General features: G+C 42.8%; 3 protein-coding genes across 5 annotated transcripts; 1 reads left to right on the top strand and 2 right to left on the bottom strand.

Moving 5' to 3' along the window:
- Nucleotides 1-359: 359 nt before the first annotated feature.
- LOC121199076 (voltage-dependent calcium channel gamma-4 subunit-like) lies at nt 360-14,189 on the bottom strand. Its single transcript, XM_041063535.1, has 4 exons — nt 13,967-14,189; nt 5,266-5,349; nt 3,691-3,831; nt 360-3,272 (listed from the first exon to the last, which is right to left on the bottom strand). Exons 1-4 carry the CDS (start codon nt 14,187-14,189, stop codon nt 2,746-2,748), a joined length of 975 nt encoding a protein of 324 aa, XP_040919469.1. The 3' UTR covers nt 360-2,745.
- Nucleotides 14,190-17,064: 2,875 nt separating this feature from the next.
- Nucleotides 17,065-19,882, top strand: zgc:161969 (uncharacterized protein LOC569044 homolog). Its single transcript, XM_041061683.1, has 2 exons — nt 17,065-17,383; nt 17,733-19,882. The coding sequence occupies exons 1-2, from the start codon at nt 17,192-17,194 to the stop codon at nt 19,443-19,445; spliced, it is 1,905 nt and encodes a 634-aa protein (XP_040917617.1). The 5' UTR covers nt 17,065-17,191; the 3' UTR covers nt 19,446-19,882.
- A 1,130-nt stretch (nt 19,883-21,012) lies between these two features.
- Nucleotides 21,013-24,541, bottom strand: aimp2 (aminoacyl tRNA synthetase complex interacting multifunctional protein 2). Of its 3 annotated transcripts, none has more exons than XM_041063562.1 (4): nt 24,281-24,541; nt 22,583-22,801; nt 22,018-22,252; nt 21,013-21,872 (listed from the first exon to the last, which is right to left on the bottom strand). In XM_041063562.1, exons 1-4 carry the CDS (start codon nt 24,407-24,409, stop codon nt 21,484-21,486), a joined length of 972 nt encoding a protein of 323 aa, XP_040919496.1. In that variant the 5' UTR covers nt 24,410-24,541; the 3' UTR covers nt 21,013-21,483. The 3 variants fall into 3 exon arrangements, with proteins under 3 accessions (XP_040919496.1, XP_040919497.1, XP_040919498.1); XM_041063563.1 differs by having other exon boundaries at nt 24,395-24,541; XM_041063564.1 differs by lacking the exon at nt 24,281-24,541 and adding an exon at nt 23,253-23,333.
- Between the last annotated feature and the right edge of the window lie 1,107 nt (nt 24,542-25,648).

Below are 25,648 nucleotides of genomic sequence, written 5' to 3'. Positions count from 1 at the left end.
CTCAGCTGAACTGTGTTGTAATTTGCAAACGTGAGCATGCTAACTAAACTTAAATGGTGACAGCGGTGAACAGTACATCAGCATGTTAGCATCTTGATGTTAGCGGTTACCTCACAGCACCACAGCCTCGCAGAGCAGCTCGCGTGGCTGCAGACTGCTGCAGACAGTCTCGTTAAAGAAATCACCACTAAAGCACAACAATATAACCCTGATTTAGTTTATTTCTCTATGTACAGTTTGTATGTGTATGTACATGTTTGGGGTCATAACTAAAAAGCAACACTGAGGAAAAACAATGTAGGTAATTTCAGATTTAAAAATAAAATGCTTGTTTGATTGGAACAATAAAAACAGGACAAAGAATTTATTATAAATAAAACAAAGGCACTCTACTATCCAATATCAAAAAATGAAAATACCTTTAATAGTGATGCAAAATCAGTGAGTTTGTACTTGAAACATTCTGTATCTAGGACAAGGAATTCATTTTTTTGATACAACACAACAATTGCCTCAGTTTCTTTCCTTGTGATTTTTTTATTACCCAACTCATCCAATTAGCACCATTCCCTTCTGAACATCGCCGCTCAAATGTTTACAGTTAATTTCTTGGAAAAAAAAAAATGATGTGCTTGTTTCACAACAATAGTAAGCCATTAATCAATATAAGCACATACAGTAAAGTACAGTTGCCACATACACATGGCATAGAAAATATAGTTTCTTCTCCTAAATGTACTTACTATACGTCACCTTACAAAACAGAATATTCAATAGTTAGGTTAATTAACTGATAACAGCAAATCCGGAGTGTGTTTACCTGAATATAAAATGGTAAATGTAACTGTATGACCAGTGCCAGAATGCATCAAGGCATTATTAATGAGACATTGTTCAGTAAAATAATGCTTTGAAGCCTCTGTTAATGTCTTTGAACATTCAATGTTTTTTTTTTTTTTTTTTTTTTGTATTTTTTATTGTACTTTTATATACAACTTTACAGCTTTACATTACAAACAAACACATTTGATTTTTTTCCCCCCCAACACTGTAATATAAAAGCATAAGATCTACACTCAGAACAGATCATACTGATGGCTTTCTCTTACATGAGCCCAGTCTGGTACATGAAGTGGTATCTCTAATGGAATATCAAGCACACTAAATACAATCAAATACTATTCTGTGGTTGAGTGAGCTCGCTTGCCAAACCAGAACCAACTGAATAGCCCTAAGACTGGAAAAACCCACGCCAGCTGGTTCTTGGAGCAAGCTCAAGCAAACCCTCACAGCATTTTCTAAATACAATAATGGCATTTTGTTTCTCCAAATTATTTTCACCAGGTTTGTCTTTATCACCGGTCCATTTCCCAGCACTGCCACAAAGCAAGGAGAGGACCTCAAAAGCGGCCAACCTGCCACAACAACACAGTATTTCCTGAGAAAACCAAAAGACAGAGCAGAGATGGACGTGCAGGATGACAGTAGACACACATGTATGGTTATTAGAGACAAATCCTTCAGGGATATAGTCGCAGACAGCTCCCTCTGCCTCTGTCTGGAGTTTCTGTTTGACATGGGGGGGAGGGAGGAAGGCAACCAAATGGACTCACAAGCGGCGTGATAGACAGACATGCATTCTCTGCCTGACTCAGATCCTTATCCACTTAACACTCTGGATGCCGGGCTGCATTCAGAGCAAAAGGAAGTCCTGACCTGTGCCATTTTCACAGTTCTGGGCACCCTCTTTTTGTCAGCTGCTCCTCTCTTGCGACAGGCACGTACACAATGTCACATCCATCGGGGGCTTGTGATGGAAGGACGGCGGACTGATATGGAAGTGAATAAAAAGGGACCATTGAACAGAGGTGTTCCACTGACACCACGAACATTTTGTTCCACTGACAAATGTCAGAGAAAAATAGGATTAAGGAAGAGGCAGCGAGGGAGACAAAACCTTTCATGTTGTTTGGAGGACTGGATGGTCCACTTGTACAAATGTGCTAAAGTACTTAACGTCCACTATATTACAACTCAGCAAGTCAAACATTTTGTTAAGACACTGACTTCCAAACCAGTGGAAAAATGTTTGAAAAATATTTATAATTTGGGTTTCTTTAAAAGGCCATACATTATTCTGAGAGACAGAGCTGAAAGGGGGAGGGGCTGTTGTCTCTTTCAAACCTGTGAGTATAAGGCAAGCAAACTGGTTATGAGGACACAACAGAAACTCTGGAGAGAGGTCCACACTTTGACTACACGCACAAATGGAACACTTTCAAGTTGAAGAGTACATTTCATTTAGCACCTTGTTAAATAATTTATAGGTAGAATACAGCTGATTGGCACACCTCAACACTTCATCCTCAAGTTTGCCCATGATGTGTAGCAACCATTACACAAACAAAGGTCATGATCCACACATTGCTCATTTAAGCATTTTAACACAGTTGAAAGATAACACTAATTTCGCACTGGCTACAGCACAGACAATGGTAACTCTATTCTGCTTTGATGGTCTCTAAAAAGCAGGTAAAATAATCAGGTTCTCTTGAATGGCTCATTCTCTCTCTGGCTGACTGTCCCCTCTTCTCTCTGTGGTCTTTTCAAAAAGGACTGTCTCTCTGAAAACTGTGCCTCTAAAATGGCAGGCTGTCGCAAGCACTCAGGCTCCAGCAGGCCAGCCCACTCATCATTTCCTGTTCATCCTCCTCCAGGTGAACCTCGAGCCCAGCTGTATGCCACTCACACCGGTGTGGTCCTGCGATTCACCCCGTCCTTTAGATCATTAGGGAAACAGTTATGAACCTGGAGGAACTCAGCTGCCGCCTCATGTTCAGGGCTGTATGTGTTATCCGTCACACTGTCCCTCGCCAGGGCGTACATGGACAGCTCGTCCAGGGGGCCGCTGGAAGATGGCGCTCCCTTCAGGCCGACCACCGGTGAGTTCTCCCGAGACGCCTCTGTAGAGTGAGAGCTGGCGTGCGATGTCCGTCGGCGGTAGCGGAAGCTCGGTATCCTCGAGTACGGGGAGGAGGACGAGAGCGAACGGATAAACTCGCGCCGCGCCTTCCAGCGGACTTCCTTGTTTTTTTCAATGTAGATGTTGATGGCAAGGACGGCCACAGTTTCAGCCACAATGAAGGAGAGGGCGCCAAAGTAGAAGGACCAGCCGTAGGAGTAAGTGTACTTCTTGTCATCGTCACGTTTGTCACTGGGGTCTCCTGCATTGCTCGAGATGTAGACGATGATGCCAATTATGTTGCTCAGACCTGATTAAAAAAAAAAAAAAAAGACACAGACATAGAACAAAACAGTGTAAACAAACAAGTAAACAGGAAAAGCAAAAAGGAAGAGCCAACAATGATCAATCATCCATTAATCAGTAACAGTGATGAAATCCCTGAAACACCACTATCATCAGCCAATGATTGCAGGACTCTCATCAGTACCACGGCCCTTAATGACATGTGTCCTCATCACTCCTGTGTGAGGTCTGTGATGAATGGAAATCCTGACCTCCTTCAGTGGGTACTGAACTTGGTCTTTATGATTGCACCATTGATGAAGTACAATGTGTGACCACAGGTGCCACATTCAGCTGCCTTGCTTCATAATCAAACCCCGGCCCCGGGATGATTGCTCCTCGCTGGGAGCACGGCTGACAGTGTATGTAATCCTCCAGCTCACCTGCAGCTACGAAGAGAATGCCTGCACTGAGGAGGACGTTGTTTGTCTTGTTGTAGACTCGGCCCACCCCGACGCACAACCCGCCCAGCATCAACAGGATGGTACTGAGGATGGGAAACACACTGGAGGCACGAACTATACCTGCAAAGAGACCATTAACTAAAGTAAGTCACTGCATGATAAGGGATTTTATAGATACCAAAGTAATATAATAAATATATTAATAACAGGTAAATAGGATGTAGAATTTGTAAGTTCTTTTAACAACATAGTTGTTAAAAGAAAAATGAGTCTCTTTTAAATAATTTGATTTTTCATTACCCTGCTGAGCCCTCATCTATCTAGTTCCACCTCTTCTCCACCTCTTCTCCATCCATTTTTGAGAACTCCATTATCATTTATACTTTGGGGCCTTGTTGTGACAAAGCTTTGCTAATCAGCTGTGGGATGTGACAAGAGCTCTCACTGACTATCACCTCCCCAGAAATGAATCACTGTGCCATTTTACAAGTTTCCAAGGATGGACGAGCCTATTCAGCTGTAAAATCTTTTTATTAAGCCCTCCTTTTATTTAGTCTTGCTAATGGACTGAGTTTGGACTTTGTCCAAAGTCTGATAAGCCCTCTTTGTTCTTCTCTGCATATTAGGCAGATACTGAATTGGCTGCTCTTTAAATGAAAGCCCTTTGCTGATTGAATATCCCCATTTTAATCTAATAACTAATCACAAATTGTGTAAGCTTGGTCATTTTTTAAAACCAGTTTTCACAGAAGAATACCTTGGATTTTACCAGACTGGTTTAGTCTGGTTTTAACAATAATTTTTATCTTCCTCTGTAGCCAAACATTGTTACTGCAACCACAAATGAGAATACATTCCTCTTGCAGTGAGCACGTCTCACAAAATGATAGAAATATATTATAAAAAGAGAAAAAAGAGAAAAATTATGGGAACATGCAAATGAGCTGCGGATCCTGCACCAGCATCATTCAAAGTAATTAATTAAAAACAAACGATTAAAAAAAATGTGTGAGTGTTTGCTCTGCAAGTTGTACACTATTTTTCACGCCTTTTTAATGCTTCCAAATCTTAACAGGAAAATTATAATGAGCCTCTTCTATGTTTGAGCTCCATGTCTGAAACCACAGTGTTAAGTTATTGTTTGTAGGGTTGGAACAAACTGATTAACAAATAAGAAGCACTGCATTCGACCAGGACCAATCGAAACTCTTGACAAGGTTAACTTTAAATTTCTCGCTGAGAAACGGGTAATTAATTAGGACTAGGACCTCAGTAACTGTGAGGGATAACACTGTCAGAAAGTTTCTAAAAATTAATTAATTAGAAACATGATGAGGTTATGGTCTGATAATGCTTGCAACCCTGGACATGTGCAGCATTAAAATCCTGCCTTACTGAATACTGTCACATTTCTCTGCTCACTTTGTGCCTTTGTTTTATCAGTTTCTGAGCATAATAACACGCTGAAGGTCGGTGGACTTCCTGCTTGCCCTTAAAAAAAAAAAATGGATGTTTTCACAATGCCTGAAAAAGAGGAGAGTGAAGAGCACTTACGCAGAAGATATTCAGAGCTGTCTGTGTCGTAGTCGTTGTCATCAGGGAAATGGTTGATTCGGTAACAGCTGCCTTGATTGATACCTGCAGGACAAAAAGACAAAGACTTCATATCAAATATGAACTATCGTCCACTGTACACAAACCGTCTTAACAGTCTTATACTGTATATGTCTATCAGGGGATGAAACCTGTTTAAGCCAACAGATAGGATCAAGAACATATGCATTAATCGCCTTTAGAAGCAAGCTGAACTTAAATTGGATTTATTCAGTGAGTCACGCTTTTGCTGTGAATTTATCAAACTCCAGTTGGTTTCAGCTGGCTGAAGGCTGTGTGGGTGCTGGAGTCACAGCCACAGCTGCTCCCTGCCCGGCGACCTGTTTTTGTTAAACTGTGTCCACCTGAGTAAGACGCTCCTGTGCCCTTGTCTCAGATAAAAGAGGATGGAGGTTTTTTTTTTCTCATGTCTTAACAGTGCTGTCTCCTTGTAAAGAAAAGGCAACAGGAGCAGCAGGACATAAAAGGGAAACACAGCCTTTCTGATTAATTTAACTGAACTTTGTCTTCCATTAAGTTTCTTTGGTCAGCTGTTAACAATGGATAACACAGTCAGGAAAGTGTTATTTATACTGTTTAATGGAAGAATTTTAACTGTGAAAATACCTTGTAGATTGTTGTTCCAACCCGATTTAAGCTTTTCCTGTTTTCTAATAAGCACTTTATTCTAAAACCATTGTTGTCTCTTTTTCTTTCCGTATTAAATTAAATCTCCTCCTCATAGCTCGCCTTAGATAGATCAAACTGGATCCATGCATTTAGCAAACAATCGCTACTGCATTTTCTATAGGATTAACTCATTACACTCTTTGTGATTTCTCATTTTCAACCATGGGTGAGACCTTGACCTTTGACTTAAAATGTTGTTGTTGAACTGTGAATCCCAGCAAACGAAAGATCACAGCTCAGTGCACACATATTTGACGAGACGAACGTCAACCTGAGCAGGGGGAGTCTGTGTTTCGAAGATCAGTGCATACGTTTGCCATAAGGTTGTGTGATTAAGATTGCATTGCCCGCAGGGATTTGATGGGTCGTGGTGCGTGTCCAAATCAAGCTCAGGTAAATGGTTGAGTGCTGGGAGGCACAAGAAGCCTATTTGAACAACAAAGGACTGTGCGCTGGAAGCTTTTAATGCTGAGGTGAGCTGGAGCGGGAGGATGGAGTGGAGGGTGAGAGTGAGAGGGAGGTTAAAGCTGAGAGAAGCCTGTAGCAGTGACTGAGCAGGGGTATAAACAACACCTTGTCTAGAGAGAAGGGGTTGGGGGTGGGTTTAATGGATGTGCTCAGTGCAGTGGTGGAAATGCTAGGAGCTCTTTGGCTATTCATTTACCATTTGGGCTGTGAACACCCTTAACACTTTAGTCATTCTGCAAACAACACCCACGTAATTAAAGGTGGGCTGGGCTGTTGCTTAATTTGCATATTTTAACATAAGCATATCAATGTTTTTCTGTGTATTATGTGTTCATGTGCATATCTTTCCATTTGTCTGCATGTGAGAGTAGGGAAAGCAATTGGCCATTTGCAAAGTCCCACCAGCCTTAGTTACTGCTGCTACGCCTGTCAGGCATTTGGTTCTCACATAATGCGACATAATTTACTGTGATGACAGTGTCACATTTACCACTTGAAATCTTGGTCATTTTTAAAGCAATAAGTCTTTGATTTAAAATATCGTTGAACACAAGCAGGCTTCTCATTTCAAGCCGATGACGATTTTGCTAAAATGACAACTCTCTTTGGCAAATTCTAATAGCTGTAGCTATAGCTCGCTAAAGGTAGCTTTGGCTGACTGTTACATATCTTCAGGTGTCTTGTATTAAAATAAGAATTCTGTAACAGGTGTCTGTAGTATGCACTTGATGGCTATGTACATGACATCTGGCTAAGGTTAAAGCTGGGTATGTAAACATAGGACTAGAATTTTTCTTTAATTGCGGTGTAAAGCGAGTTCGTCATAGTGTTACGAGCATGTAAAGAAATCCAAACAAGACCATGCTGGACCGAGTCATGGTTGTTAAAATATGACTCGTCAATTGCTGTTTGGAGGAGGGGAAAACTTTTGTCATTTGGCTCAACCTCTCTTAAGCTTTGCCTGTATCACTGTAAGCAAAAAAGACTTCTATTTATCCCACCTCATAAATACAAAGCCAACCCTTGTATCCCTTATGGCCCAAAAGGCAGCAGAGATTCGAGCTGACCTGCCACCGTATAAATGTCAGCCTTCATATTAACTGACTGTGCTGGGGACAGACAGACACCTGTCAACTCCATTTCCCAGGTGTCCAAGGGTGAGCGGCACAGCCATCATTGTGTGTGGCACAGCTCTTAAGGGCACGCTTGCTTCCATTAACTAGGTCTGCTGCTTAATAAGGGACATCAAATTAATTAGCGTCAAATCAGTCAGTAGAAATGGAGCACACGTTTCTGTGTCTAGTCACTGATGGAAAAAAGGGCTATGGACTATTTTAAGCAGCAATGTGAGACTTTGCGCCTGGTGAACACATCTGGCTCACATGGTTAGATCAAAAACAGTGAAGATAACAAAAATACAGACACCTTTGCTGTCTTGTTAATTGCTTAAAAAGGACATAAAATCTGCATGTTTGCTTGTAGAGTGTGTATATGTGTGTGTGTGTGTGTGTCTATACCTGTGTCATTTCTACGAAACTGAAATAACAAACTGCTTTTATATTAAAACTGCACACAAAATACACCTTTCACTGTGAACAGAGAACGCTATTATTAATTTTGAATTATACACAATCCTCTGTTCAAGTCCAGACCCCAGCTACTCCAGGTTGTCTGATTCCTCTGTCTTGTCTCCTGTATGTGTTTGTGTGTGTGTGTGTGTGTGTGTGTGTGTGTGTGTGTGTGTGTGTGTGTGTGTGTGTGTGTGTGTGTGTGTGTGTGTGTGTGTGTGTGTATGTGTTTGTGTGTATGTGTGAGTGAGAATGGAAGAAATAGAAGACAATATTGCAACTGATTTGGAATCTGATTATAAGCCGAGGCCTGGAAGCTCATGATTTATGAGTGACAGTTATCAGCTCTACGTTTAGTTTGTGTGTGTGTGTGCGCGTGTGTGTGTGTGTGTGCACACGCACGCGTGTGTGCGTGTGTGTGCAGGCTGTCAGATGGAGTCTTTGCAAAATGAAATAAAGTCTGAATACTGACTAGCTGGGGGGGAGGGGGGAGGAAGTGGAGATTAAACAAGGGAAGAAGGTACAAGGAAATGAAACAACAAAAGCACAGAGAGCAGAGGAATGATGGGAACGGAAAAAAGATAGAGGCCACATGAAAGAGGGGACTCAGCCAGAGGAAGAGAACAGGGAATCAGGAAGAAAGAAGTCGGTAAAGTGCAGAAAGAGCATTAAATGGCAAAATCTGGATGGTGCCAAAAAGGGCAGTTGTGCAATGTAGCAACTGTTAAAGTAGAGACAGGGGTTTGGTCACACAGACATACAGACAGCTGGCCATGTTACACATGTTTTTAAGGTGCTGGTGACAAATAAAGATGGTGTTTATCCTCAAAATTGGGGGGGGCGGTGTTACAAGGTGATTGTGTTGTGACAAATTGTGAATTAATCTTACACAATCAGCACATTACATGGCAAATAATGGGTTCCCTGGGCCTGACTGGAATTGCAAAGCCCCATGCTGAGCATCTCCTCCTCTTCTCCATGGCAACCACTGTTAGTCTTTAATAAGCTCATTTACATAAACAATCTCCAAGGATGCTTTTGACATCTTCATTGTATTTTGATATTACCCACCAAATAAGAGATGGCACCTCACCGTCAAACCCCCTTCCTTTTCGCAGATCTGTCACCACTTAACAGTACATGACTGCAAACACTAATGGACACATGCACACGTAAGCACACGGACATGTGTAAGAACACACACACGGTGTACTGGGAGCAGCTGTCACAGCAGTGGTGCCACTGGCAACAGGATGATGCACATCGTCATTATTTTGAATTAACTCAGCCAATAAGGGAGCAGCCTCAGTGGAATACACCAATGGCTTTGTCTCATCGAGTCCAGCACTTGCTCACTCTGGTGTCTCCAGGAGTACAGTATATCATGACAAGCTCCATGCGACACATGCTCCCACTACCTCATTTTCACACATCAATAGCTCTGCAAATGGACTGATGAATAAACCAATCACAAGTGATTGTCTTGTTGTATTTCACTAGAACTGCGTAGCCTCCCATGGGTGACATACCTTTAGTAATGCTACACATAACAGATCTACAACAATCCAGAGCAGAAACACCTTGTTCAGCTTTGCTCCTGTACTTATCCTCTTTGCTTTTAGATGTGCAACGGAAAAGTGCGACCGCTGATGAGGGAGGACGCTCTGTGGTGTACAGCAGGTGGGATGATTAGGTTTTATAAAGCTGTAAACAGATAGAGCACTGTTACTGGGGCTTGATATCAAATGCAGACATGCACGCACAACTCACACAGACTTAGCGACACAAACATTTATTACTTTGGAAGCAGGGAATGCCAGGGCAGAATATAAAAGCATCTGTGCAATCAAACAAACCCTTCCATTTTTTTTTTGTTCAATCCAAGTGAGGATGAAAGAAAAGCAATTTGGCGAGCACATCAGTGATTCAGTGTTGATATGACTGACAGTTGGTTAATTAAATTGTCACCAGGCTGCAATTTTTTCAAATATAGCTCTGCTTGGGGTAGACTGTGCGTGTGTAGCCATGTTGTTGGGAGAAAATTAAAGATCTATTGCCACATGTGGTCTGTTGTGAAGGCTATTATGCATCGTCACTTACTTATAAAAATGTACATATATAATGCATTCTCGATATGCTGAAGAATTTCTTGTTTAAGCATGAGACACACTTTTGAGACAGACAGCCACACATGGCTTTTCTCATGCTAAATTTTCATCTCGGCTTCCTCCGATGAAATCTTTGTGAATTGTAAGTGCACGTGACATTAAATCATTGAGATGGAGCAGCCAATCGCAGTGATGTGGGTGAGCAACTAACTCGTTGAGCATGAGTGGAGCAAGGTTGGGGAAAGCCCACGCAATATTGAATGATTGTATACTGTAGGTGGTGTTGATGTGCCAACAGGTGCCTGATCTCCCCTTAAACCCAAAGAAGATGAGCAAGGCTGGAGGAACAAATGCATACAGTGCAATGGTCATTTGGCTAATGTTATGAACATGTCGGGTCTTACTCAGAATCTGTTCTGTCAGGGGCTGCTACCTTTCCAAAGCTCACAAACTAACATATACCATTTGTTTAATAACTCACAGCAACAAAGTCAGTAAGTGTATTTCCCAAAATGCCAGACTTGCCCTTTAAACTTACTTATTGCAAGAGAGAAGAGAAGAGAAATTTAAAATTTAAAAGGAGCTGGGGGGTTTGGGTAAGACAGGGGCTTCATTAAAAAAAGGCAGAACAGAAGAAGAAAAAGCCATGATGAGGCAGATAAAAGAATGATGAGGATGGACGAGTTAAACCTATAAAGGGATGAAAAGAGAGAGTGCACATCAAGCAGAAAAGGACAGAGTGACAGAAGTGGAAGTTGGGGCCTGCTGGTTAATTAGTGCCCCCGCATGGCTTCTCAGTTGTTGCGTTTTAATTACAGACTTGTGGAGTATGTTGCAACGGCAAACTGCCCCCCCCCCCCCTCCCCCCCCCCCCCGGCCCCCCCACCACCCTTCCTAAACTAATGCCACCTCACAAATACACACATCCACTGTCCCTCAAGAAAAAAAAAAAACAGCTCTGCCTTGCCACTCACACCAACCCACCACCAGCTGGGATGTTTACTGTAAATATGTACCTGCTAATTGGATTCTTCATTAGGTTATAGCTCATGCTTAGAGTTAGTTTTATTTACTGGAGTCACACATAAGCAACAGCCTCTGATCTACTGCTGATTCTGATGCAAATTAGGAGCACTCAGTGCACTCGAGGGTGCTACCCTGGCCTCATGATGTTCATGTGGGAAAACAAACAGAGAAAACAAAAAAAAATCAAAACAGCTGTTGAAAAATGAAAAGGACTCCTTAAATGAGGGTAGTGCTGACCTCGCTGTAAAGTGGCCTCACTCAATATATTGCTGCCTGCTCCTTAAATGTCATGCACGCCTGCTGAAGAAGAGGTAACGCATGTTGAGCAAGGTGACTGGAAACACTAAAACACATTCATTATGTGGCTCTGAGAAGAAGAGAGAAGGGTTGGAGAGTTCAGAACGGCCGCTATGTGTGTTACAACAATGTGTTGTTGTTGAGAGAAAGACATGTTGTCGCTGCAATCTGTTCAGCCAAACGTGGTGATGTTTTCCCCAGTAGCTGTGATACACACAGAGCCATCCCCGTCAATAACCCAGCGTTTTTGTCATTATGACCAGAGGGGTGTGTGTGTGTGTGTGTGTGTGTGGAAGGGGAGATGGAGGGGGTAGTCTTCCTTTCTTGTCTTCTCCCCTATACTTATGAGTCTCCATGACAACAGAGCCACCGTCCAGCAGCTTGTAGTTTTAAGCAGAGGCACAGAAGTGAAACTATTAGCACTGGAGGGAACTATATCATAAGCTGGCCTTTGTTTGTGCAAATGATGCTTTCAAAAAGAAGCCTCATTGCACAGAGACGGTCTTTGTCCCCAGCCTCATCAACACTGATTCAGTCTCTACTGTCATTAATCCACTATCGTCGTTTATTTTTCATTATTACCTTTCATTATTTCTGAGGGGAAATCACGCTTGATATAATAGTTGGCTGGCATTTGTAATGTATTGTCACTTCTCAGGATCTAATGCATGAGTGTTCATCTGTCCACATCACGGACAGGTGCCAAGTCAAGCATGGCTCTCCATAAATTGCAAGTGTCATGACACACCAGGTTGTTCTTCACATGTGTCTAAAGCGTGCATCTTCACAACAGGATGAGCCCAGAGACAGTTTAATCACCGTTGACAGCTGACTCTACGCCCAATACGTGGGCTCTGATGGCATTAAGTCCTGAAAGTGTGAATGAACACAAGCTCACCGATTCAAAGAATAAACTGCAGGTGTTGAAGAGCACCTGATGCAACATCAAAACTCATTTTTACAAAGGCAATAAAAGTTTCTAATGTCCAGTCCTGCCCTCCCACCCCTTTTTTTGGAGGACAACATGTACAATGTTCTGCTGTTTTGAGGACAGAAGAAACAAAACTGATTCCGATGCCTTTTAATGGATAAATAAATAGCTTGGTATCAATATAAAATGTTACAGTATACACCAAAGACAATACAGACAAAGCAAAGGGAAATGTATAAAAGAACATTTTTGAATCAATTTTTCAGTTGGTGCTTAGGAGGAGACAAAATAAGTTTTTGCTCTTGGGCTCGGAATTTTATTTCTGTGTCTAAAATAATGCTCCAGAAATGGTTATAAGACTGTGTCACGTTTCTACCTGCCGCCGGAACACAATGTGCTGTGTTTGGGGTGGACACCTCCTCCTGTATATACATTTATCTCTCTGAGGTGCCTGCCTGAGCTTGTGGCCAAACTATTCCGCAGCAAACTGAAGATAAGATTATGTTTTGACATAGCGTTTCATATGATAGGCCCTGTTTATTGATTTATGATTTTGTGAATTCTCTTTATTCACAAGAGCAAAACATTTTTGAGAATGAATTGTACACACGTGATATCTGCGGTGAATTTAAAGAAATGTTTTGTCCGTTTCTGATGGTTTTTTTTTTTTTTAAACGTCTCTAAACATTTTTTGAAGAGACATATGACATATACATGTTAATTTGTTTGAACCATTTTTCTATGAATTTCTGCGTCATGTGCCATGGAGAAAACCATCCAGTCACATCGGTTCACCCGCTGATGGCTGAGGCGAGGAGTCAAGGGGTGGCCGGAAGGAAGATTGGTCAATGAATGAGTGTCTGTCTGCCTCTGAAATAAGACGTCATATCCAACGCAACTCTGTTTAAAAACATAAAATCTGTAAAATGATTCAAAAACACTTTCAAAAAAAAGAAAAGAAAGAGTAGGGGGATGTTTATCTCATAGTCTATTACCAAAAAAATCTATTTTGCTTGGACATGACGTGAACTCAGAGTCATCTATTTTTAAATCACCGGGCATGTTTCCATAGCGATTTCAGGGACGTTGCCAAGCAACAGCATCGGATACAATGAAGACATGAATGAAAGTAGACTAATAGCGCGCACATTTCCTGGCAGCAACCGGCTTAAAAGTGAATGGGCTCAGACGCGCCGGCTTGGCATCGCATCCTTATTGAGACACAGCCGTAGAGGCGCTCAGCGGGACCTCGTCCGCTTGTTTCTCGTCAGCCTGCCACTTCAACTGATAAAAATCCACTTTCTCCATTTGACCCATAGCCCTTGAAAGTTGTTCCATATTTCTGATTTGTTTTCTTCATCTGCCGATAGACACATTTGGTGTGCGTAAAGGGAGTGCGTGCTTTGTGCGCTCGAATGCCTGTGCGCATAGAGAAACAAAAGACTCCACCTCGGAAACTAAAACTATTTGTTGTACGAAAACATTAGGGAACTGTACCGCCTATTAAAATACAGAGCCCTGTCTGTGTTAACGGGTTTCATGTGTACAGGAACCCAAAATGAGAACAGACTCACCTTCGATACAGCAGATTCTCCACAGCCCGGAGTGGGTGAGATCGCCCTTCTTGGTTTTGGGCTGCGACTGGGTCTCGTCTGTGGTGGCATTGGTGCCGTTGCAGATGTACGCTCGCGAATACAGCCAGTAGTCCGTGCCGATGGCGATGGTCATCAGGCTGAAGGCAGCGAAAGCCCCCACGGTGGCCAGCAGCGTTTGAACCCCGCGGTCACACCAAGCCATGGCGCTTCATACTAGTCCACACTCACCGGTCCAACATGCACGCACCGGAGCGCGTCAGGGCGCGGATCCTTTGGTCATACTTGTTAAGGTGCGTCCACTCTCTCTGCTCTTCTGTTAAAAGTGTGCGAGTGTGTCGCCCAGAGGAAGAAGGAGAAGTAGGAATTTTATCTGAAACGCTCACCTGATGCTCAAAACCAACCGGTTGCTGCTGTGAATATGAGAGGACACCAGTTGTGCCCACTCCAGAGGCTCCACAAAGGTTTGAAGAGCGCAGGGTAGCACGATAGCAACATCATGTACCAATTCATAACACTTCAAACCTCCTCACCACTTCATTTTTGTGTTTCCCCTCTTTATCTTTGTCTCAAAACACTTTTCTCTGTCCCTGCACCGACTGCGTCTCTGTTAAAAGCCATTACCAAAGAGGGCTACGTCAATGGCTCTTAAGTGAGACCCCACCCTCACCAAATTTAACCAATGGAGGATGTGCTGTTGAATAAAAGAAAAAAAAAAACTCGGTGACACTACAGTTTACAACTGCATCACTCATGCATTTAAAACATGTGGAATCTTTCGGGAAATATTGATCAGCCAAACAACCTGTGTCTCATCTGAGACATTTGGACACAAGAGTGTTTTCAAACCCAGAGTGAGCTGTCACAGGAGTGGGGGTGAAGGATGGGGAGGGGGGGGGGGGGGTTGTTAGAGAAATAATGACAGGCTTTGACACAATGGTCCTTCTCTGTGATGCACTGACGCCAAACAACCAATCCCCCATGGAAGAGACGATTTTAAAAAAGCAATTAGATGCTGGGTGAGCGTGTGCTACCACAAAGCACACTGTAAATCACTCAGGTTCACTGGATTTCAAACATCCTGCTTTCCTGTCACAGGAGACAGGAGACAGGAGACAGGAGTGGATAGATAGATAGATAGATAGATAGATAGATAGATAGATAGATAGATAGATAGATAGATAGATAGATAGATAGATAATGTGCAAAATACAGACTTGTTGCTCAGAAGTGCCAAGTTAGCCGTTATGCAAATGGCATTTATCCCAGTATGTGTCACTATATAAAACAAGGAGATTTTATAATTATGTGACATTTAGGTTCTGAGATTTAAAAAAAACAGATGGTTATTGAGAAATAAATAAAACGTGAATAACTTACAAAATCTCTGTCTCTCAGACAGACTCACTCACATTGTCTCCCCCTCCTCCATCTGACTTTGATCATGCAGCTGACAAATTGGTTTATTAAAGTGCAAAAAAAAAAAAAAAAACCCCCAAAAACATTCATGCCAACATCAACACCAGATTAAAGACATGCTTAATCCATCCCTGAGCCAGATGGAAGATTTTCAAACCAGCAGGGAAACATTTTAGTAGCGTGCCTCTTGGATGGCTTCCACTGGCAAGGTGCCTCAGGCTCGAGAGAAAAAAAAAAAGAGAAAAAAAAAACAACTCTTGATGGTTCTGCCAGGATGGTTTGTGTAGAAATCTGATCAGCAGGCTGAACAATCTCACCCGGCATTTCAGGTAAGAATAAGAATTGGCTATTTATTTTTCTGCCAAGTTGGTGTAAAAGCATCACATTGGAAACAAGTGTAAAACTAACAATTAAAAAGCGTTCAACCAACTGAGCCATTTGAGGGCACAGAGGTACAATATCTAAATGACCTCACTTAAACTCAGTTCAACTGTCTTCAGCTGTAACTCTGTCTACACAAACTTCAAAAACAAAGTCCCTAAGAATGGTGCAAAAAGTAACTGAAAAGTAATGATGACAGGTGTTTCTAAGATGTGTGTCCTAATACGGTATTAATGCAATGTCATACTACAGTAAATGGGCTAAATGACAAATCAGTCTGAGGAAGAATAAAGAGACATATGAGGTTACTTCTTTTCATGTCTAGTTGTGTGTAGAGCTGCTTGCACTCTTGGGCTAATATTTCACAGTGGAGCTCTTGCTTTAATTCCTTGGTGTAGGTTAGTGCCTTTTTAGAGCCAAGTTCCCACATTCATTCCCTGTGGATGAATGAATGAACACCATCATGACATTAGTTTTAATCTGTAAAGTCCTTCAATTTTTCTTTAAAGATTTCAAGACATAAAAATATTGTACTTGGAACAAGAGTTTATGTATAACATGGTTTGTCAACAAAAAAAGATCATTTGCAAATTCCTAAAATTGGATCTACTCCTTCTCGCCCATTAAAAAAATCCCAAATTTATGAATATGCATTGCTGATCATGCATGACCATGACTGGCTCCCAAACTAGCTGTGATGCTGCTAAATCATCCTCACATCTACATGGCCTAAACTCAGATTTAAGTTTAACACAGAGAAACTTTGCTTCTTCAGCAGATGAACATGAAAACAGACTGCTAGTGTTAAACTCTGCCCATACATCATTCTGCACAGTTTAAGTCAAACATCCAAGTGAAGCAGCAATATGCAAAACACGTTTGAGTGGAGGGAGACTTTAAATGATGTCAAATATCTTGAAATTGAGTGTTTGAAATGATGTCAGATGTAAAGTGCCTGCATGGTTTTGATGCAATGCATCAATAAAAACGTTGTGACTTTTTTTTTTTACTTCCGCTTCCCGATGGTGGCGCCAACTCGCTGCAACGCTGGAGGAAAAGGAAATTCTGGTAAAAGTACTACCGAGCCTGTGAGTAAAAACCCCAAGAAGCAGACCGTGACGTTACGTCGTGAGCGCCCGTGTGTGCAATACGCATGCGCACAGCTCCACTGTGCCCGTCCAGTCCGTGAATTTCGCAGGCCACGAATGCGCATGTGCCAAAGCTAAAGCGACGACAGTGTCTAAACCTTATGTGGTTTCTGGGCAACAGCTGAACAAAGGCCTGCCCCTTTTCATGAGGATTTCTCTACCGCCATCGTTACTTTACGTGTAATCACGATTACTAAATCGGATTACGATACTTTTATTATATTTCAAGACGTCTGTAACAGTAGAGATAGCGTCCGAGATGGATGTGGATCACCACGAAACCAGCGGCGAGACCAAATCGGCCATGCATACTTGGCGTTATCGCCACCATTTCACGTACAAGGCAGATCAAGGGAAAAATATCATCGTCCAGTGTAATCTATGTCTGCCGAGGGTTAACCTGCTCTCCACGTCGAAAACCTCAACATCAAACCTAAAGAAGCATTTAGACGTAAGTTACGGAAAGTAATGTCCCTGTAATGATCCCCCGCACCCGTCAGGTTAATGTTTGAAAGAGTCAATGAATGAATAGCAACCCTCGTGATTAATAACGTTACACTGTAGCTGCATGCTTATTTCCAACTCGTGGCGCCGCAGGCTGTTTATGTTCAACTTTGCTGGAAAAAAAAAACAACAACAATCAGTTTACATGACATGAGTATTGTTTTTATTTTACTTTTTTTATTTTATTCTTTTCCCCCCATTGCAGTTGAAGTTTGTAAACTGATACAAACTCAGCACATTCAAGTGGCACACGTCCAACAACTAACATGAAACCTCTGTGGCGTTTTGTCTTTCAGAGAACACACTTGGGCTGCGAAGCCAGTCCTGATGCCAAGAGGGGACGGAAGAAAGAAGAACGCAATGGTGAGGAAAGCAGGCACTGCCAACTCAAAAAACTTAAAGCCGAGATCATCTCCAAATGCATGACCCAGGCAAAGATCGATGAGCTAATCTACAACTTCATCGTGGAAGATTGCCAGTCGTTTTATGTGCTGGAACAGCCCGGCTTCAGGAAGCTGATTGCAGGCTTAACTGAAGGGCTGAAGTCCATGGACAGGGTGACCTTGTTTACAAAGGTGGACCAGGGCTTCTCCAGGATGCGGGAGGAGCTGATCACAAAACTCGGTACCGTCCAGTACGTGTGCACCACGGCTGACATCTGGACAGCCAACAACAGGAGCTTCTTTGGGATGACCTGTCACTGGATCGACAGTGATTCTTTGGAGAGGAAATCCGCTGCCCTGGCGTTTGCACGGCTGCAGGGCAGGATCACGTATGACAGTATTGCTGGTCGAATACATGACATCCACGTGGCCTACAATATCGAAAGCAAAGTTCAGACCACAGTCACTGACAACGGCAGCCCCTTTATCAGTGTGTTCAGAGAGTTTGCGGTGGACAGCCAGGAAAGTGACGATGACATTGGGTTCTATGAGAATGTGAGCGCCGTCCTCGAGGGTGAGCCTGAGCAGGACATGCTCCTGTTTCTGCCCACGGTACAGCGCTGTGCATCACACACCCTGGAGCAGATTGTCACTGAGGACTTTTGGCAGGCGGTGTCACGGGGGCCCATGTGCCAGCTACATTACAGTACAATGGCCAAGGTGTTTGCCATATGGAGCAAATGCCACCATCTCCAGGTCGGCATGGACGCAGCGGAGGAGATTGGAAAGATGGCGCTCGTTGTCCCTGCTGTTATACGCTGGAATGTGGAGTATTGTGCTGTGCAGAAGATCGTCTCTCTCACTGAGCGGGAGCTGACAGAGCTGTGTGCCCGCCTGGAGGTCCCACGCATGCAGCCAGAGGAGATGGCCTTCCTGAAAGAATACGTGACAGTGTTCCACCCGCTCGCTTTTGCACTTGAACTTTTCCAAGCGGAGCAGAAATGTTACTTGGGTCTTGTCATCCCAACCGTACTCAGCCTGAAGAACAAATTAAATGAACAGAAAGACGCCGCGAATTACTTCGGCGATGTCATCAACGCCATTGTAATGGGTATTGATGTGCGGTTCCAGGAGCTGTTTGCCAGCACAGAAGCAAAGATTGCAACAGCGACGACTCCTCAGTTTCGCTTGTGGTGGATGGCTGCGTCTGAGAGGGAGGAGATGTGCTCCCTGCTGGCTACAGAGGCGTCCCAGATGGATCCCTGTAACGTAGCCGAGGAAAACACCAGCCGGAACCTGTCCACCATTGAATCTGAAGATGACTTCTTCAGCTACGGGCCTGTGAAGCCCGCCACTCAAATTCAGCAGCGGGGAGTGATGGAAGAGGTTCGCAAGTACGTTGAAGGAACGGGGAAGAGCCTCGAGTGCCTGCAGGACTTCCCCCGAGTGAAGCAGCTTTTCCTAAAATACAACACCACCCTGCCGTCCACGGCCCCCGTCCAGCGTCTCTTCAGTCAGAAAGGGAACCTGGTCACGTCACAGAGAAACTTTCTGACTGACGACTACTTTGAGCGTATTCAGCTTTTGAGATACAACAGCAATGTGTGCTCTTTGGCCACCGAGTGAATATATTGCCAGTGACTCTCTATCTCTCTCTCTCAGCCTTTTAATTGATGCAGAATCAAACCTCATTGTGCTTAAATCATTACAGAAAAACCCTGACTCAGTATCTCATTTCAGACAACTTAGCCCAGATGTGTTTTCTAATAATCCTCCCCTAACTGTTTTGATAGGCATAGCTTATATCTCCCACTCCAGAGTAGCCTAATGAAAATATCTAATTGACAATCATGAACAGTGACATTCAAGGACTGAATATACCGACAAAAGTGTTTTTTTATCTGTGCTGTTGTTGTGATTTGAAGTAGCCACAGGGTTAAACTGAAGTGATTTAGTCTTTCAGCTAAACTAATTTGTTTTTTATCTACAGCTATTCAACAAGAATGCATCTCCTGTCTGTATGTTTTATATCATATATAAAGAGACCAGGAAAGAGCCTTTTTTTTTGGTTTGTCTCTCACCTTATTTTTTTTTTTTCCCGCAAAAAAAAAAAATCATTTGGAAACCAGAAGTAATTAGATTAGCGATGGGATGGGATCGGCTGCCCTATTTGGATGCAGCCCTGACTGCATCGGCACATACTGATTACAGTTTCAAAGCAGACTGTGTTTGTGCGTGAAGAAGATAGAGAGCGCACAAAAACCCAAATTCCAGTGCTGTAGAGTCCCGAGTGTTTTCCTTGCCATGTGCCCAGATGTCAGTTGAGAGCTTTCGTCTTGTCAGACAGCCGCCTGGAGACCAACCGGAGGCTGTCAGAGCGTGCAAACACACACTCTTACACAGGCTGTCTGGACCAGAGCTGTCGAAAACATGGCACTTGCGAAGATGCAAAACCAATCTCTAGAGAGTGTGAAACCATGGGATTTGTTTTTTCTTCTTTTCAACATTATTGCATGTGTGACCTTATATATATATATATATATATATATATATATATATATATATATATATATATATATATAGATAGAGAGAGAGAGAGAGAGAGAGAGAGAGACTAGTTACCTGATTTTCTTCGACTTGTCACAAAGGATTAGACGTATACAAACCTCCCCAGCAGTGGACTGCTGTGAAATTGAGCTGCTCCAGAATCCATTCCTCTTCTGAGACAGACAGGGTATTGGGATTCTATTCAGCAACACATCGGCTGATAAGGAGAAAACACAGCTTGAGCAACTGATTGCTGAGACAGAGCACACTAAAGGTGTGTAGCTAAAGGCTTGTAGTAAACAGAACTGTGTGTGTTGGTCAACTCTCCAAATAACTTTCCATAATACGTTTAGAAAACCGTTGTGGTCCATTAGAACATGTAAGGAAAATGTTTAAAATATGCTTTTAAATTTTATTTCTTATTAGAGCTTTTTCAGTACTTACATGTTAAGCAAAGACAGAAAGTTACTTCTTCAAGTGATATCATTTCAGTTTGTATAAAACTGGATTTCGGTCAATATCTGCAATCCTATTTTGTCATGCCACAGTTTGGAAATGATCTTTAAATTATAAATGGCAATCCTGCCACCTGTTGGACACAGAGGTGCACTTCAGTTCAGTCAACAAATCAAACCCCAGGCCCCAGTTCAAAGTTTGATCCAAAGTGGAAGTTTTAATGGCTTCAGAAAAACAGATGGTACAAAGTATTACTTCTGAAAACATCCAGTAATACCTGCCACCACACATTAACACACATATTCAGAACAGGATCGTGTTAGGCACAAAGTGGGCGGAAGGTGTACAGTGTGTGTTAGACTAACAGTTTCTGTCAGTGCCTTTGATTTAATCCATCACCGAGCCCTTGTCTTTACAGTCCTCTCATGCTTCCTCCCTTGCAAAAAATAGCCTAGAATCTCTTGTTATACAAAAGCAGCATGGCACAGACAACCATCCTGCTTCCACTGAGTCTTTATCAGTTCAGTGATATATTACAGTAAGGAGGGAAGCATTAGAAAGCCTTCCAGACATGGCTGGGATATTTAAATATTCTAATGCCTTTCTCTCACTTTGCTTGAGTAAGACACCCTTCTGGTGTCTGGTCCTGGGACAGCCCCAGTCACTGCAGAAGTAGCTTGGCGGGGCCAAAGTGGCCCAGGTTCTCGCAGGACTTGAGCCAGCGCTCTACATTGGCAGGTGCAGAGGAGGCTGAGCCGTTTTGCAGCATGCAACAGTAGCAGGCGATGTCGGCCAGGGAGAGCTCCGGCCCTGCCAGCCAGGGGTTGCGGCCCAGGGCGGAGTTGAGGGCCCGCAGGACAGCGGCTCGCTCCTTGGCACTGCCCTCTGCCAGCTGGAAGAAAGCTGTATCCACCCAGCTGTCCACCAAAGTGGCGAGAGCAGGGTCGCTGGGGTAGGGAGCCAGCAGCTTGAAGAGGAAGCGTGCCACGTTGGCCTCACCCTGGATGGGACACATGTTCTGGATGCTGAACTTCATTTCCAGTTTGGGGACTGTGGACAGGACAGAGGAGGAACGTGTCATATTATAACAAGGACGCAAGTATTTACAACATCCAGATCATGTTAATGTGCTGATTATTGATAACACATCCTCTGTCCATCTGCTAACACAATGTCTCTCTCACTGTGGCCTTACCATCTTTCCATATGAGCGTGAAGCCCAGCTGGAACATGTGGCGGGCGTAGCTGTTTGCATGGCGAGGACCGAGACAGGACAGGAGCTGTGGCAGCACACTGGCAACTGAGGAGTGGACATGGACGGTGGAGAGCACCCGATAGCGCTGACACAGCAGGCTGTGGAGCACCAGCAGGGTCAGAGGTGGCTGTGCTGGATTGGCATTTATGACAATGTCACGCAGAGCGCCGTGGTCCTGATGTAAATGAGAAAGAGGTAAATAAGTGCACTATCCAAAGTAAATATTGCATTAACATTTGTCTTCTATATCTAGACCAAAACTGCTTACACGAGCAGGCTGTAAAAATCAGTCCACACCCTCATTATCCGCTTCAAAACAAATTCCATTATGAGCATAATGAGCTCAGTGCTTAGAACTTGTAAGGATAGGCAGGTATGATAGGTATGATCTGAGCCTGAGAGAAAATGCAATCACAGTATGTCAGCTGAAACACAGGCACACTGTAAGTGCATAGTTCATATAGGAGCAACTCTAAGTGCACTAGTATTACTCCCAGGTTCTCACCTTGCCCAGTAGTGCGTCCAGGTCTGTGGTGCCTGTGAAGGTTGTAGAACTGCAGCTTTGGGAGGAGAGGCTGCTGCTGACCGTCAGGTCCAGATCGGCATCTGGGGTGGTCACCGTCTTGGCCAGGCCCTCCACAGCTGCTTTCAGCTCGTACAGTTTTCTCATGATCTCATCCTGCCGGGCCTCCAGAGCTTTGACCGCTGGATCCACCTCACCATTCTGGGGAAACGGAGAGAATAGCTGTTTGGTTAAATCCAAGAATGTAAGCATTCACAGTTTAAACAAAAAAAAAAAGAAAAAAAGCTGAGCACAACCCTGCAGCAGTTTTACAGCCTGGGTGCAAGCTGGAGTCCCAACATTAAACTGTCCTTACATAGCTAAGAGAGAATAACAAGGACTTAAGGCTAGAGATAAACCATAACAGTATATTCCTACACTTACAAGAAGGACTAATAAAAGACATCTCATGAAGAGATTTGGAGACTAAACCTGATGTAGATGTGGTTTCATTTTTGTATGATGATATCCTTCCCAGATGAAAATCAATACTATATGCTGCCGTGCTGGACGAAGTATCCAGATACTTAAGTAAAACAAGCAACATTACTGTTCAAATACTCCATTACAAGAAAAAGTCCTGCATTAAAAAAGTAAAAGAATGTACCATTACCAAAATGTACTTGAAGGATAGAGCCACACTTCTACAGTCTGTCGAAAAACAACAGCCAGCAGCTCATATAAGCAACAAAACAGGTTTTGCTTGTTGTTATTCTTCCTGTTCATACTGCTTATTTAAAGATCCCTCCTCAGAGCGCATTCAATGCCTCCATCGCTCAAAGACAGCAAATTTCCAAGAGATCCACTTGATTTGTCAGCTCAGAGTGCTGAAGAACTGGATTTTGTCACCCCATCAGTTACACTGATTATGTGTTAAGAAGGGTTGTTTTAAAAAGGCCAGTATTTGACAGGAGGACATTACAGCATGTTTCAATGTTTATATGGACACTTGACTACTGCTTTAAGACAGACTTGGAAAAAATGTGGGTGTATCCTTTAGCATCACAAAAGTGAAAGTTTTCAATTGAAATACTTTGCTCTTTTGAGTTTTATACTATAATGTGTGTATACTGATGTATTAATATGTAAGCATTATTTTGGTATTACAGCAAGTCGAGCTGGAGCTGATTTTAACGATTTTATGTGATGTTGTGTTATCCAATCAGTGAAGAGAAGAAAAAATGTACGTAAATGAAGTGGCTTGAATGAAACTATTTAAACGAGACTTGAGTAAAGCACTTCAGTTACCGCACAGCTGGAGCAGAAGCCTCCTATGTGTAGTTATACAACATGATATGCCTTAAACACTTACCATTTATAATGACAGTGTCCGCAAATGCTATAAAGAGTAGAGACAAGCTGCTCTGACAGTGTCAACACCTTATATCGTATAATAAACTTTAAATGTTGATGGGACAGTGGAGACGTGCATCTATTTGTTGCATCAGCTGGCATTACACATTGTCTGGACAAGCTAAGTTAGCCAGCTAGCTTGGCTAAAGACCACTCATGCTAATAAAGCGTGCGGCAAGCGAAAGGCGAGGGATAAGGCGAACGGCGGGTAACAGCAAAGCACAAGCTGAGTTATTTGTAAGAAGAAATGAAATGAAGCTTGTCGAAATGAAATCAGTTAACAGTTACCTGAAGCGCGTGTTCGGAGGTGCAGCTGTTCCCTTGCTGCGCGTGGACATTTGGTAACTTGTACATGCAGGTTGGTAAATCAGTCTTTATGTCACCCCCACAGATGGGCTTTACCTGGTACATGGGCATGGTGGAGGGCGGTCTGTGCACTACCAGAGACAAAAAGTTAAAATCAAAATCCCGGACACAGACGTCTTCTGGAGATGAATGATGTTGACAGGCGGCAGCAGCAGCAGAAGCAGCAGACACCGGTCAGACCGGAAAGAGGCCTCAGTGGCGTCACATCCGGTGAAAGTACAAGGTGAGCTGAAGCTGATGGTTGTCTGGTTAAATTGTTTGGTATGTTTATGAGATAGTATCGAGCTGTCAACTATTTTTTTTCATTACTGACGCATTGAGAATAAAATAACCGAGGTTTACAATTAAACTACAATCCACTCTCTGCATGTATCATCGCAAATACACTAGAGGACGCCACAGTATAATTTCTCAATAATCTCCAAGTGCAATGCAAGATCTCAGAAGTTAACAGGATTTTGTCAGCCTCATGGATGTATGAATGAAAGGGTGATCTGGAGGGCGCAACACAGACACAAAGAGGTGCAATATGACCATAAATACACGCGAGTCCACCATTGAGATGCAAAATGGCTACAGCGTAACATGTGGTTGTTTGGTTTCTCCTTGTGATTGACTCTTTCAACCTTTGGGTTTTGTATGCATAGTCATACTCATATGAGCTTATGTTATGAACTTAACCATATTTAAAGTAAGACAAACATTGGATTATTATAAGGCAATAACCACACACTGACAGTATTGTGTGCATTTGTCTCCTTGAAAGTGACACATGGAATGACTGTGTGGTCCGAAATCAAAACTTAAACTGAAAATGAGAACTGAAATAACACCCAGAACATCATTTTGTTTGCATACAGTGCTAAAAAAACCATTTTTTTAACATTTATGTATCTGGTGATCAAAATGTACCCTTGATCCTTCTTTGTTTTTAGTGCAATTGATACAAGAGAAAAAATCTTGTCATGAGGTTTTCCTATCAGGGCAGCAGCAGCATGTCTTTTGTAGCATCTGTAAATGCTTGCAAATTTCAGCCTGTAGAGAGCAGTGCTGCTGCAGTTTTCTGCCCTGCATGATTCAGTGGGAATTTGCATTTTGATGCATTTTTAAAGTAAAACCAGTGTGTTTTTGTGAACAAGCATTAGTCCACGGTACTCCACAATTTGCGGTAACATTTGAACTAAATATAAAAAAATTTGTTAGATTAAAAAAAAAATGAGGAAGTGCAGGCGTCCTCGTGCACAGATAGCTATATGATTCAAAACAAGACCAACATGTATTCAACACCTC

This window comes from Toxotes jaculatrix, chromosome 18 (genome assembly GCF_017976425.1).
Source record: "Toxotes jaculatrix isolate fToxJac2 chromosome 18, fToxJac2.pri, whole genome shotgun sequence".
Classification (NCBI taxonomy): domain Eukaryota; kingdom Metazoa; phylum Chordata; class Actinopteri; family Toxotidae; genus Toxotes; species Toxotes jaculatrix.
Note: the sequence above shows the minus strand (reverse complement) of the source record. Positions and strands in the feature narration are given on the sequence as shown.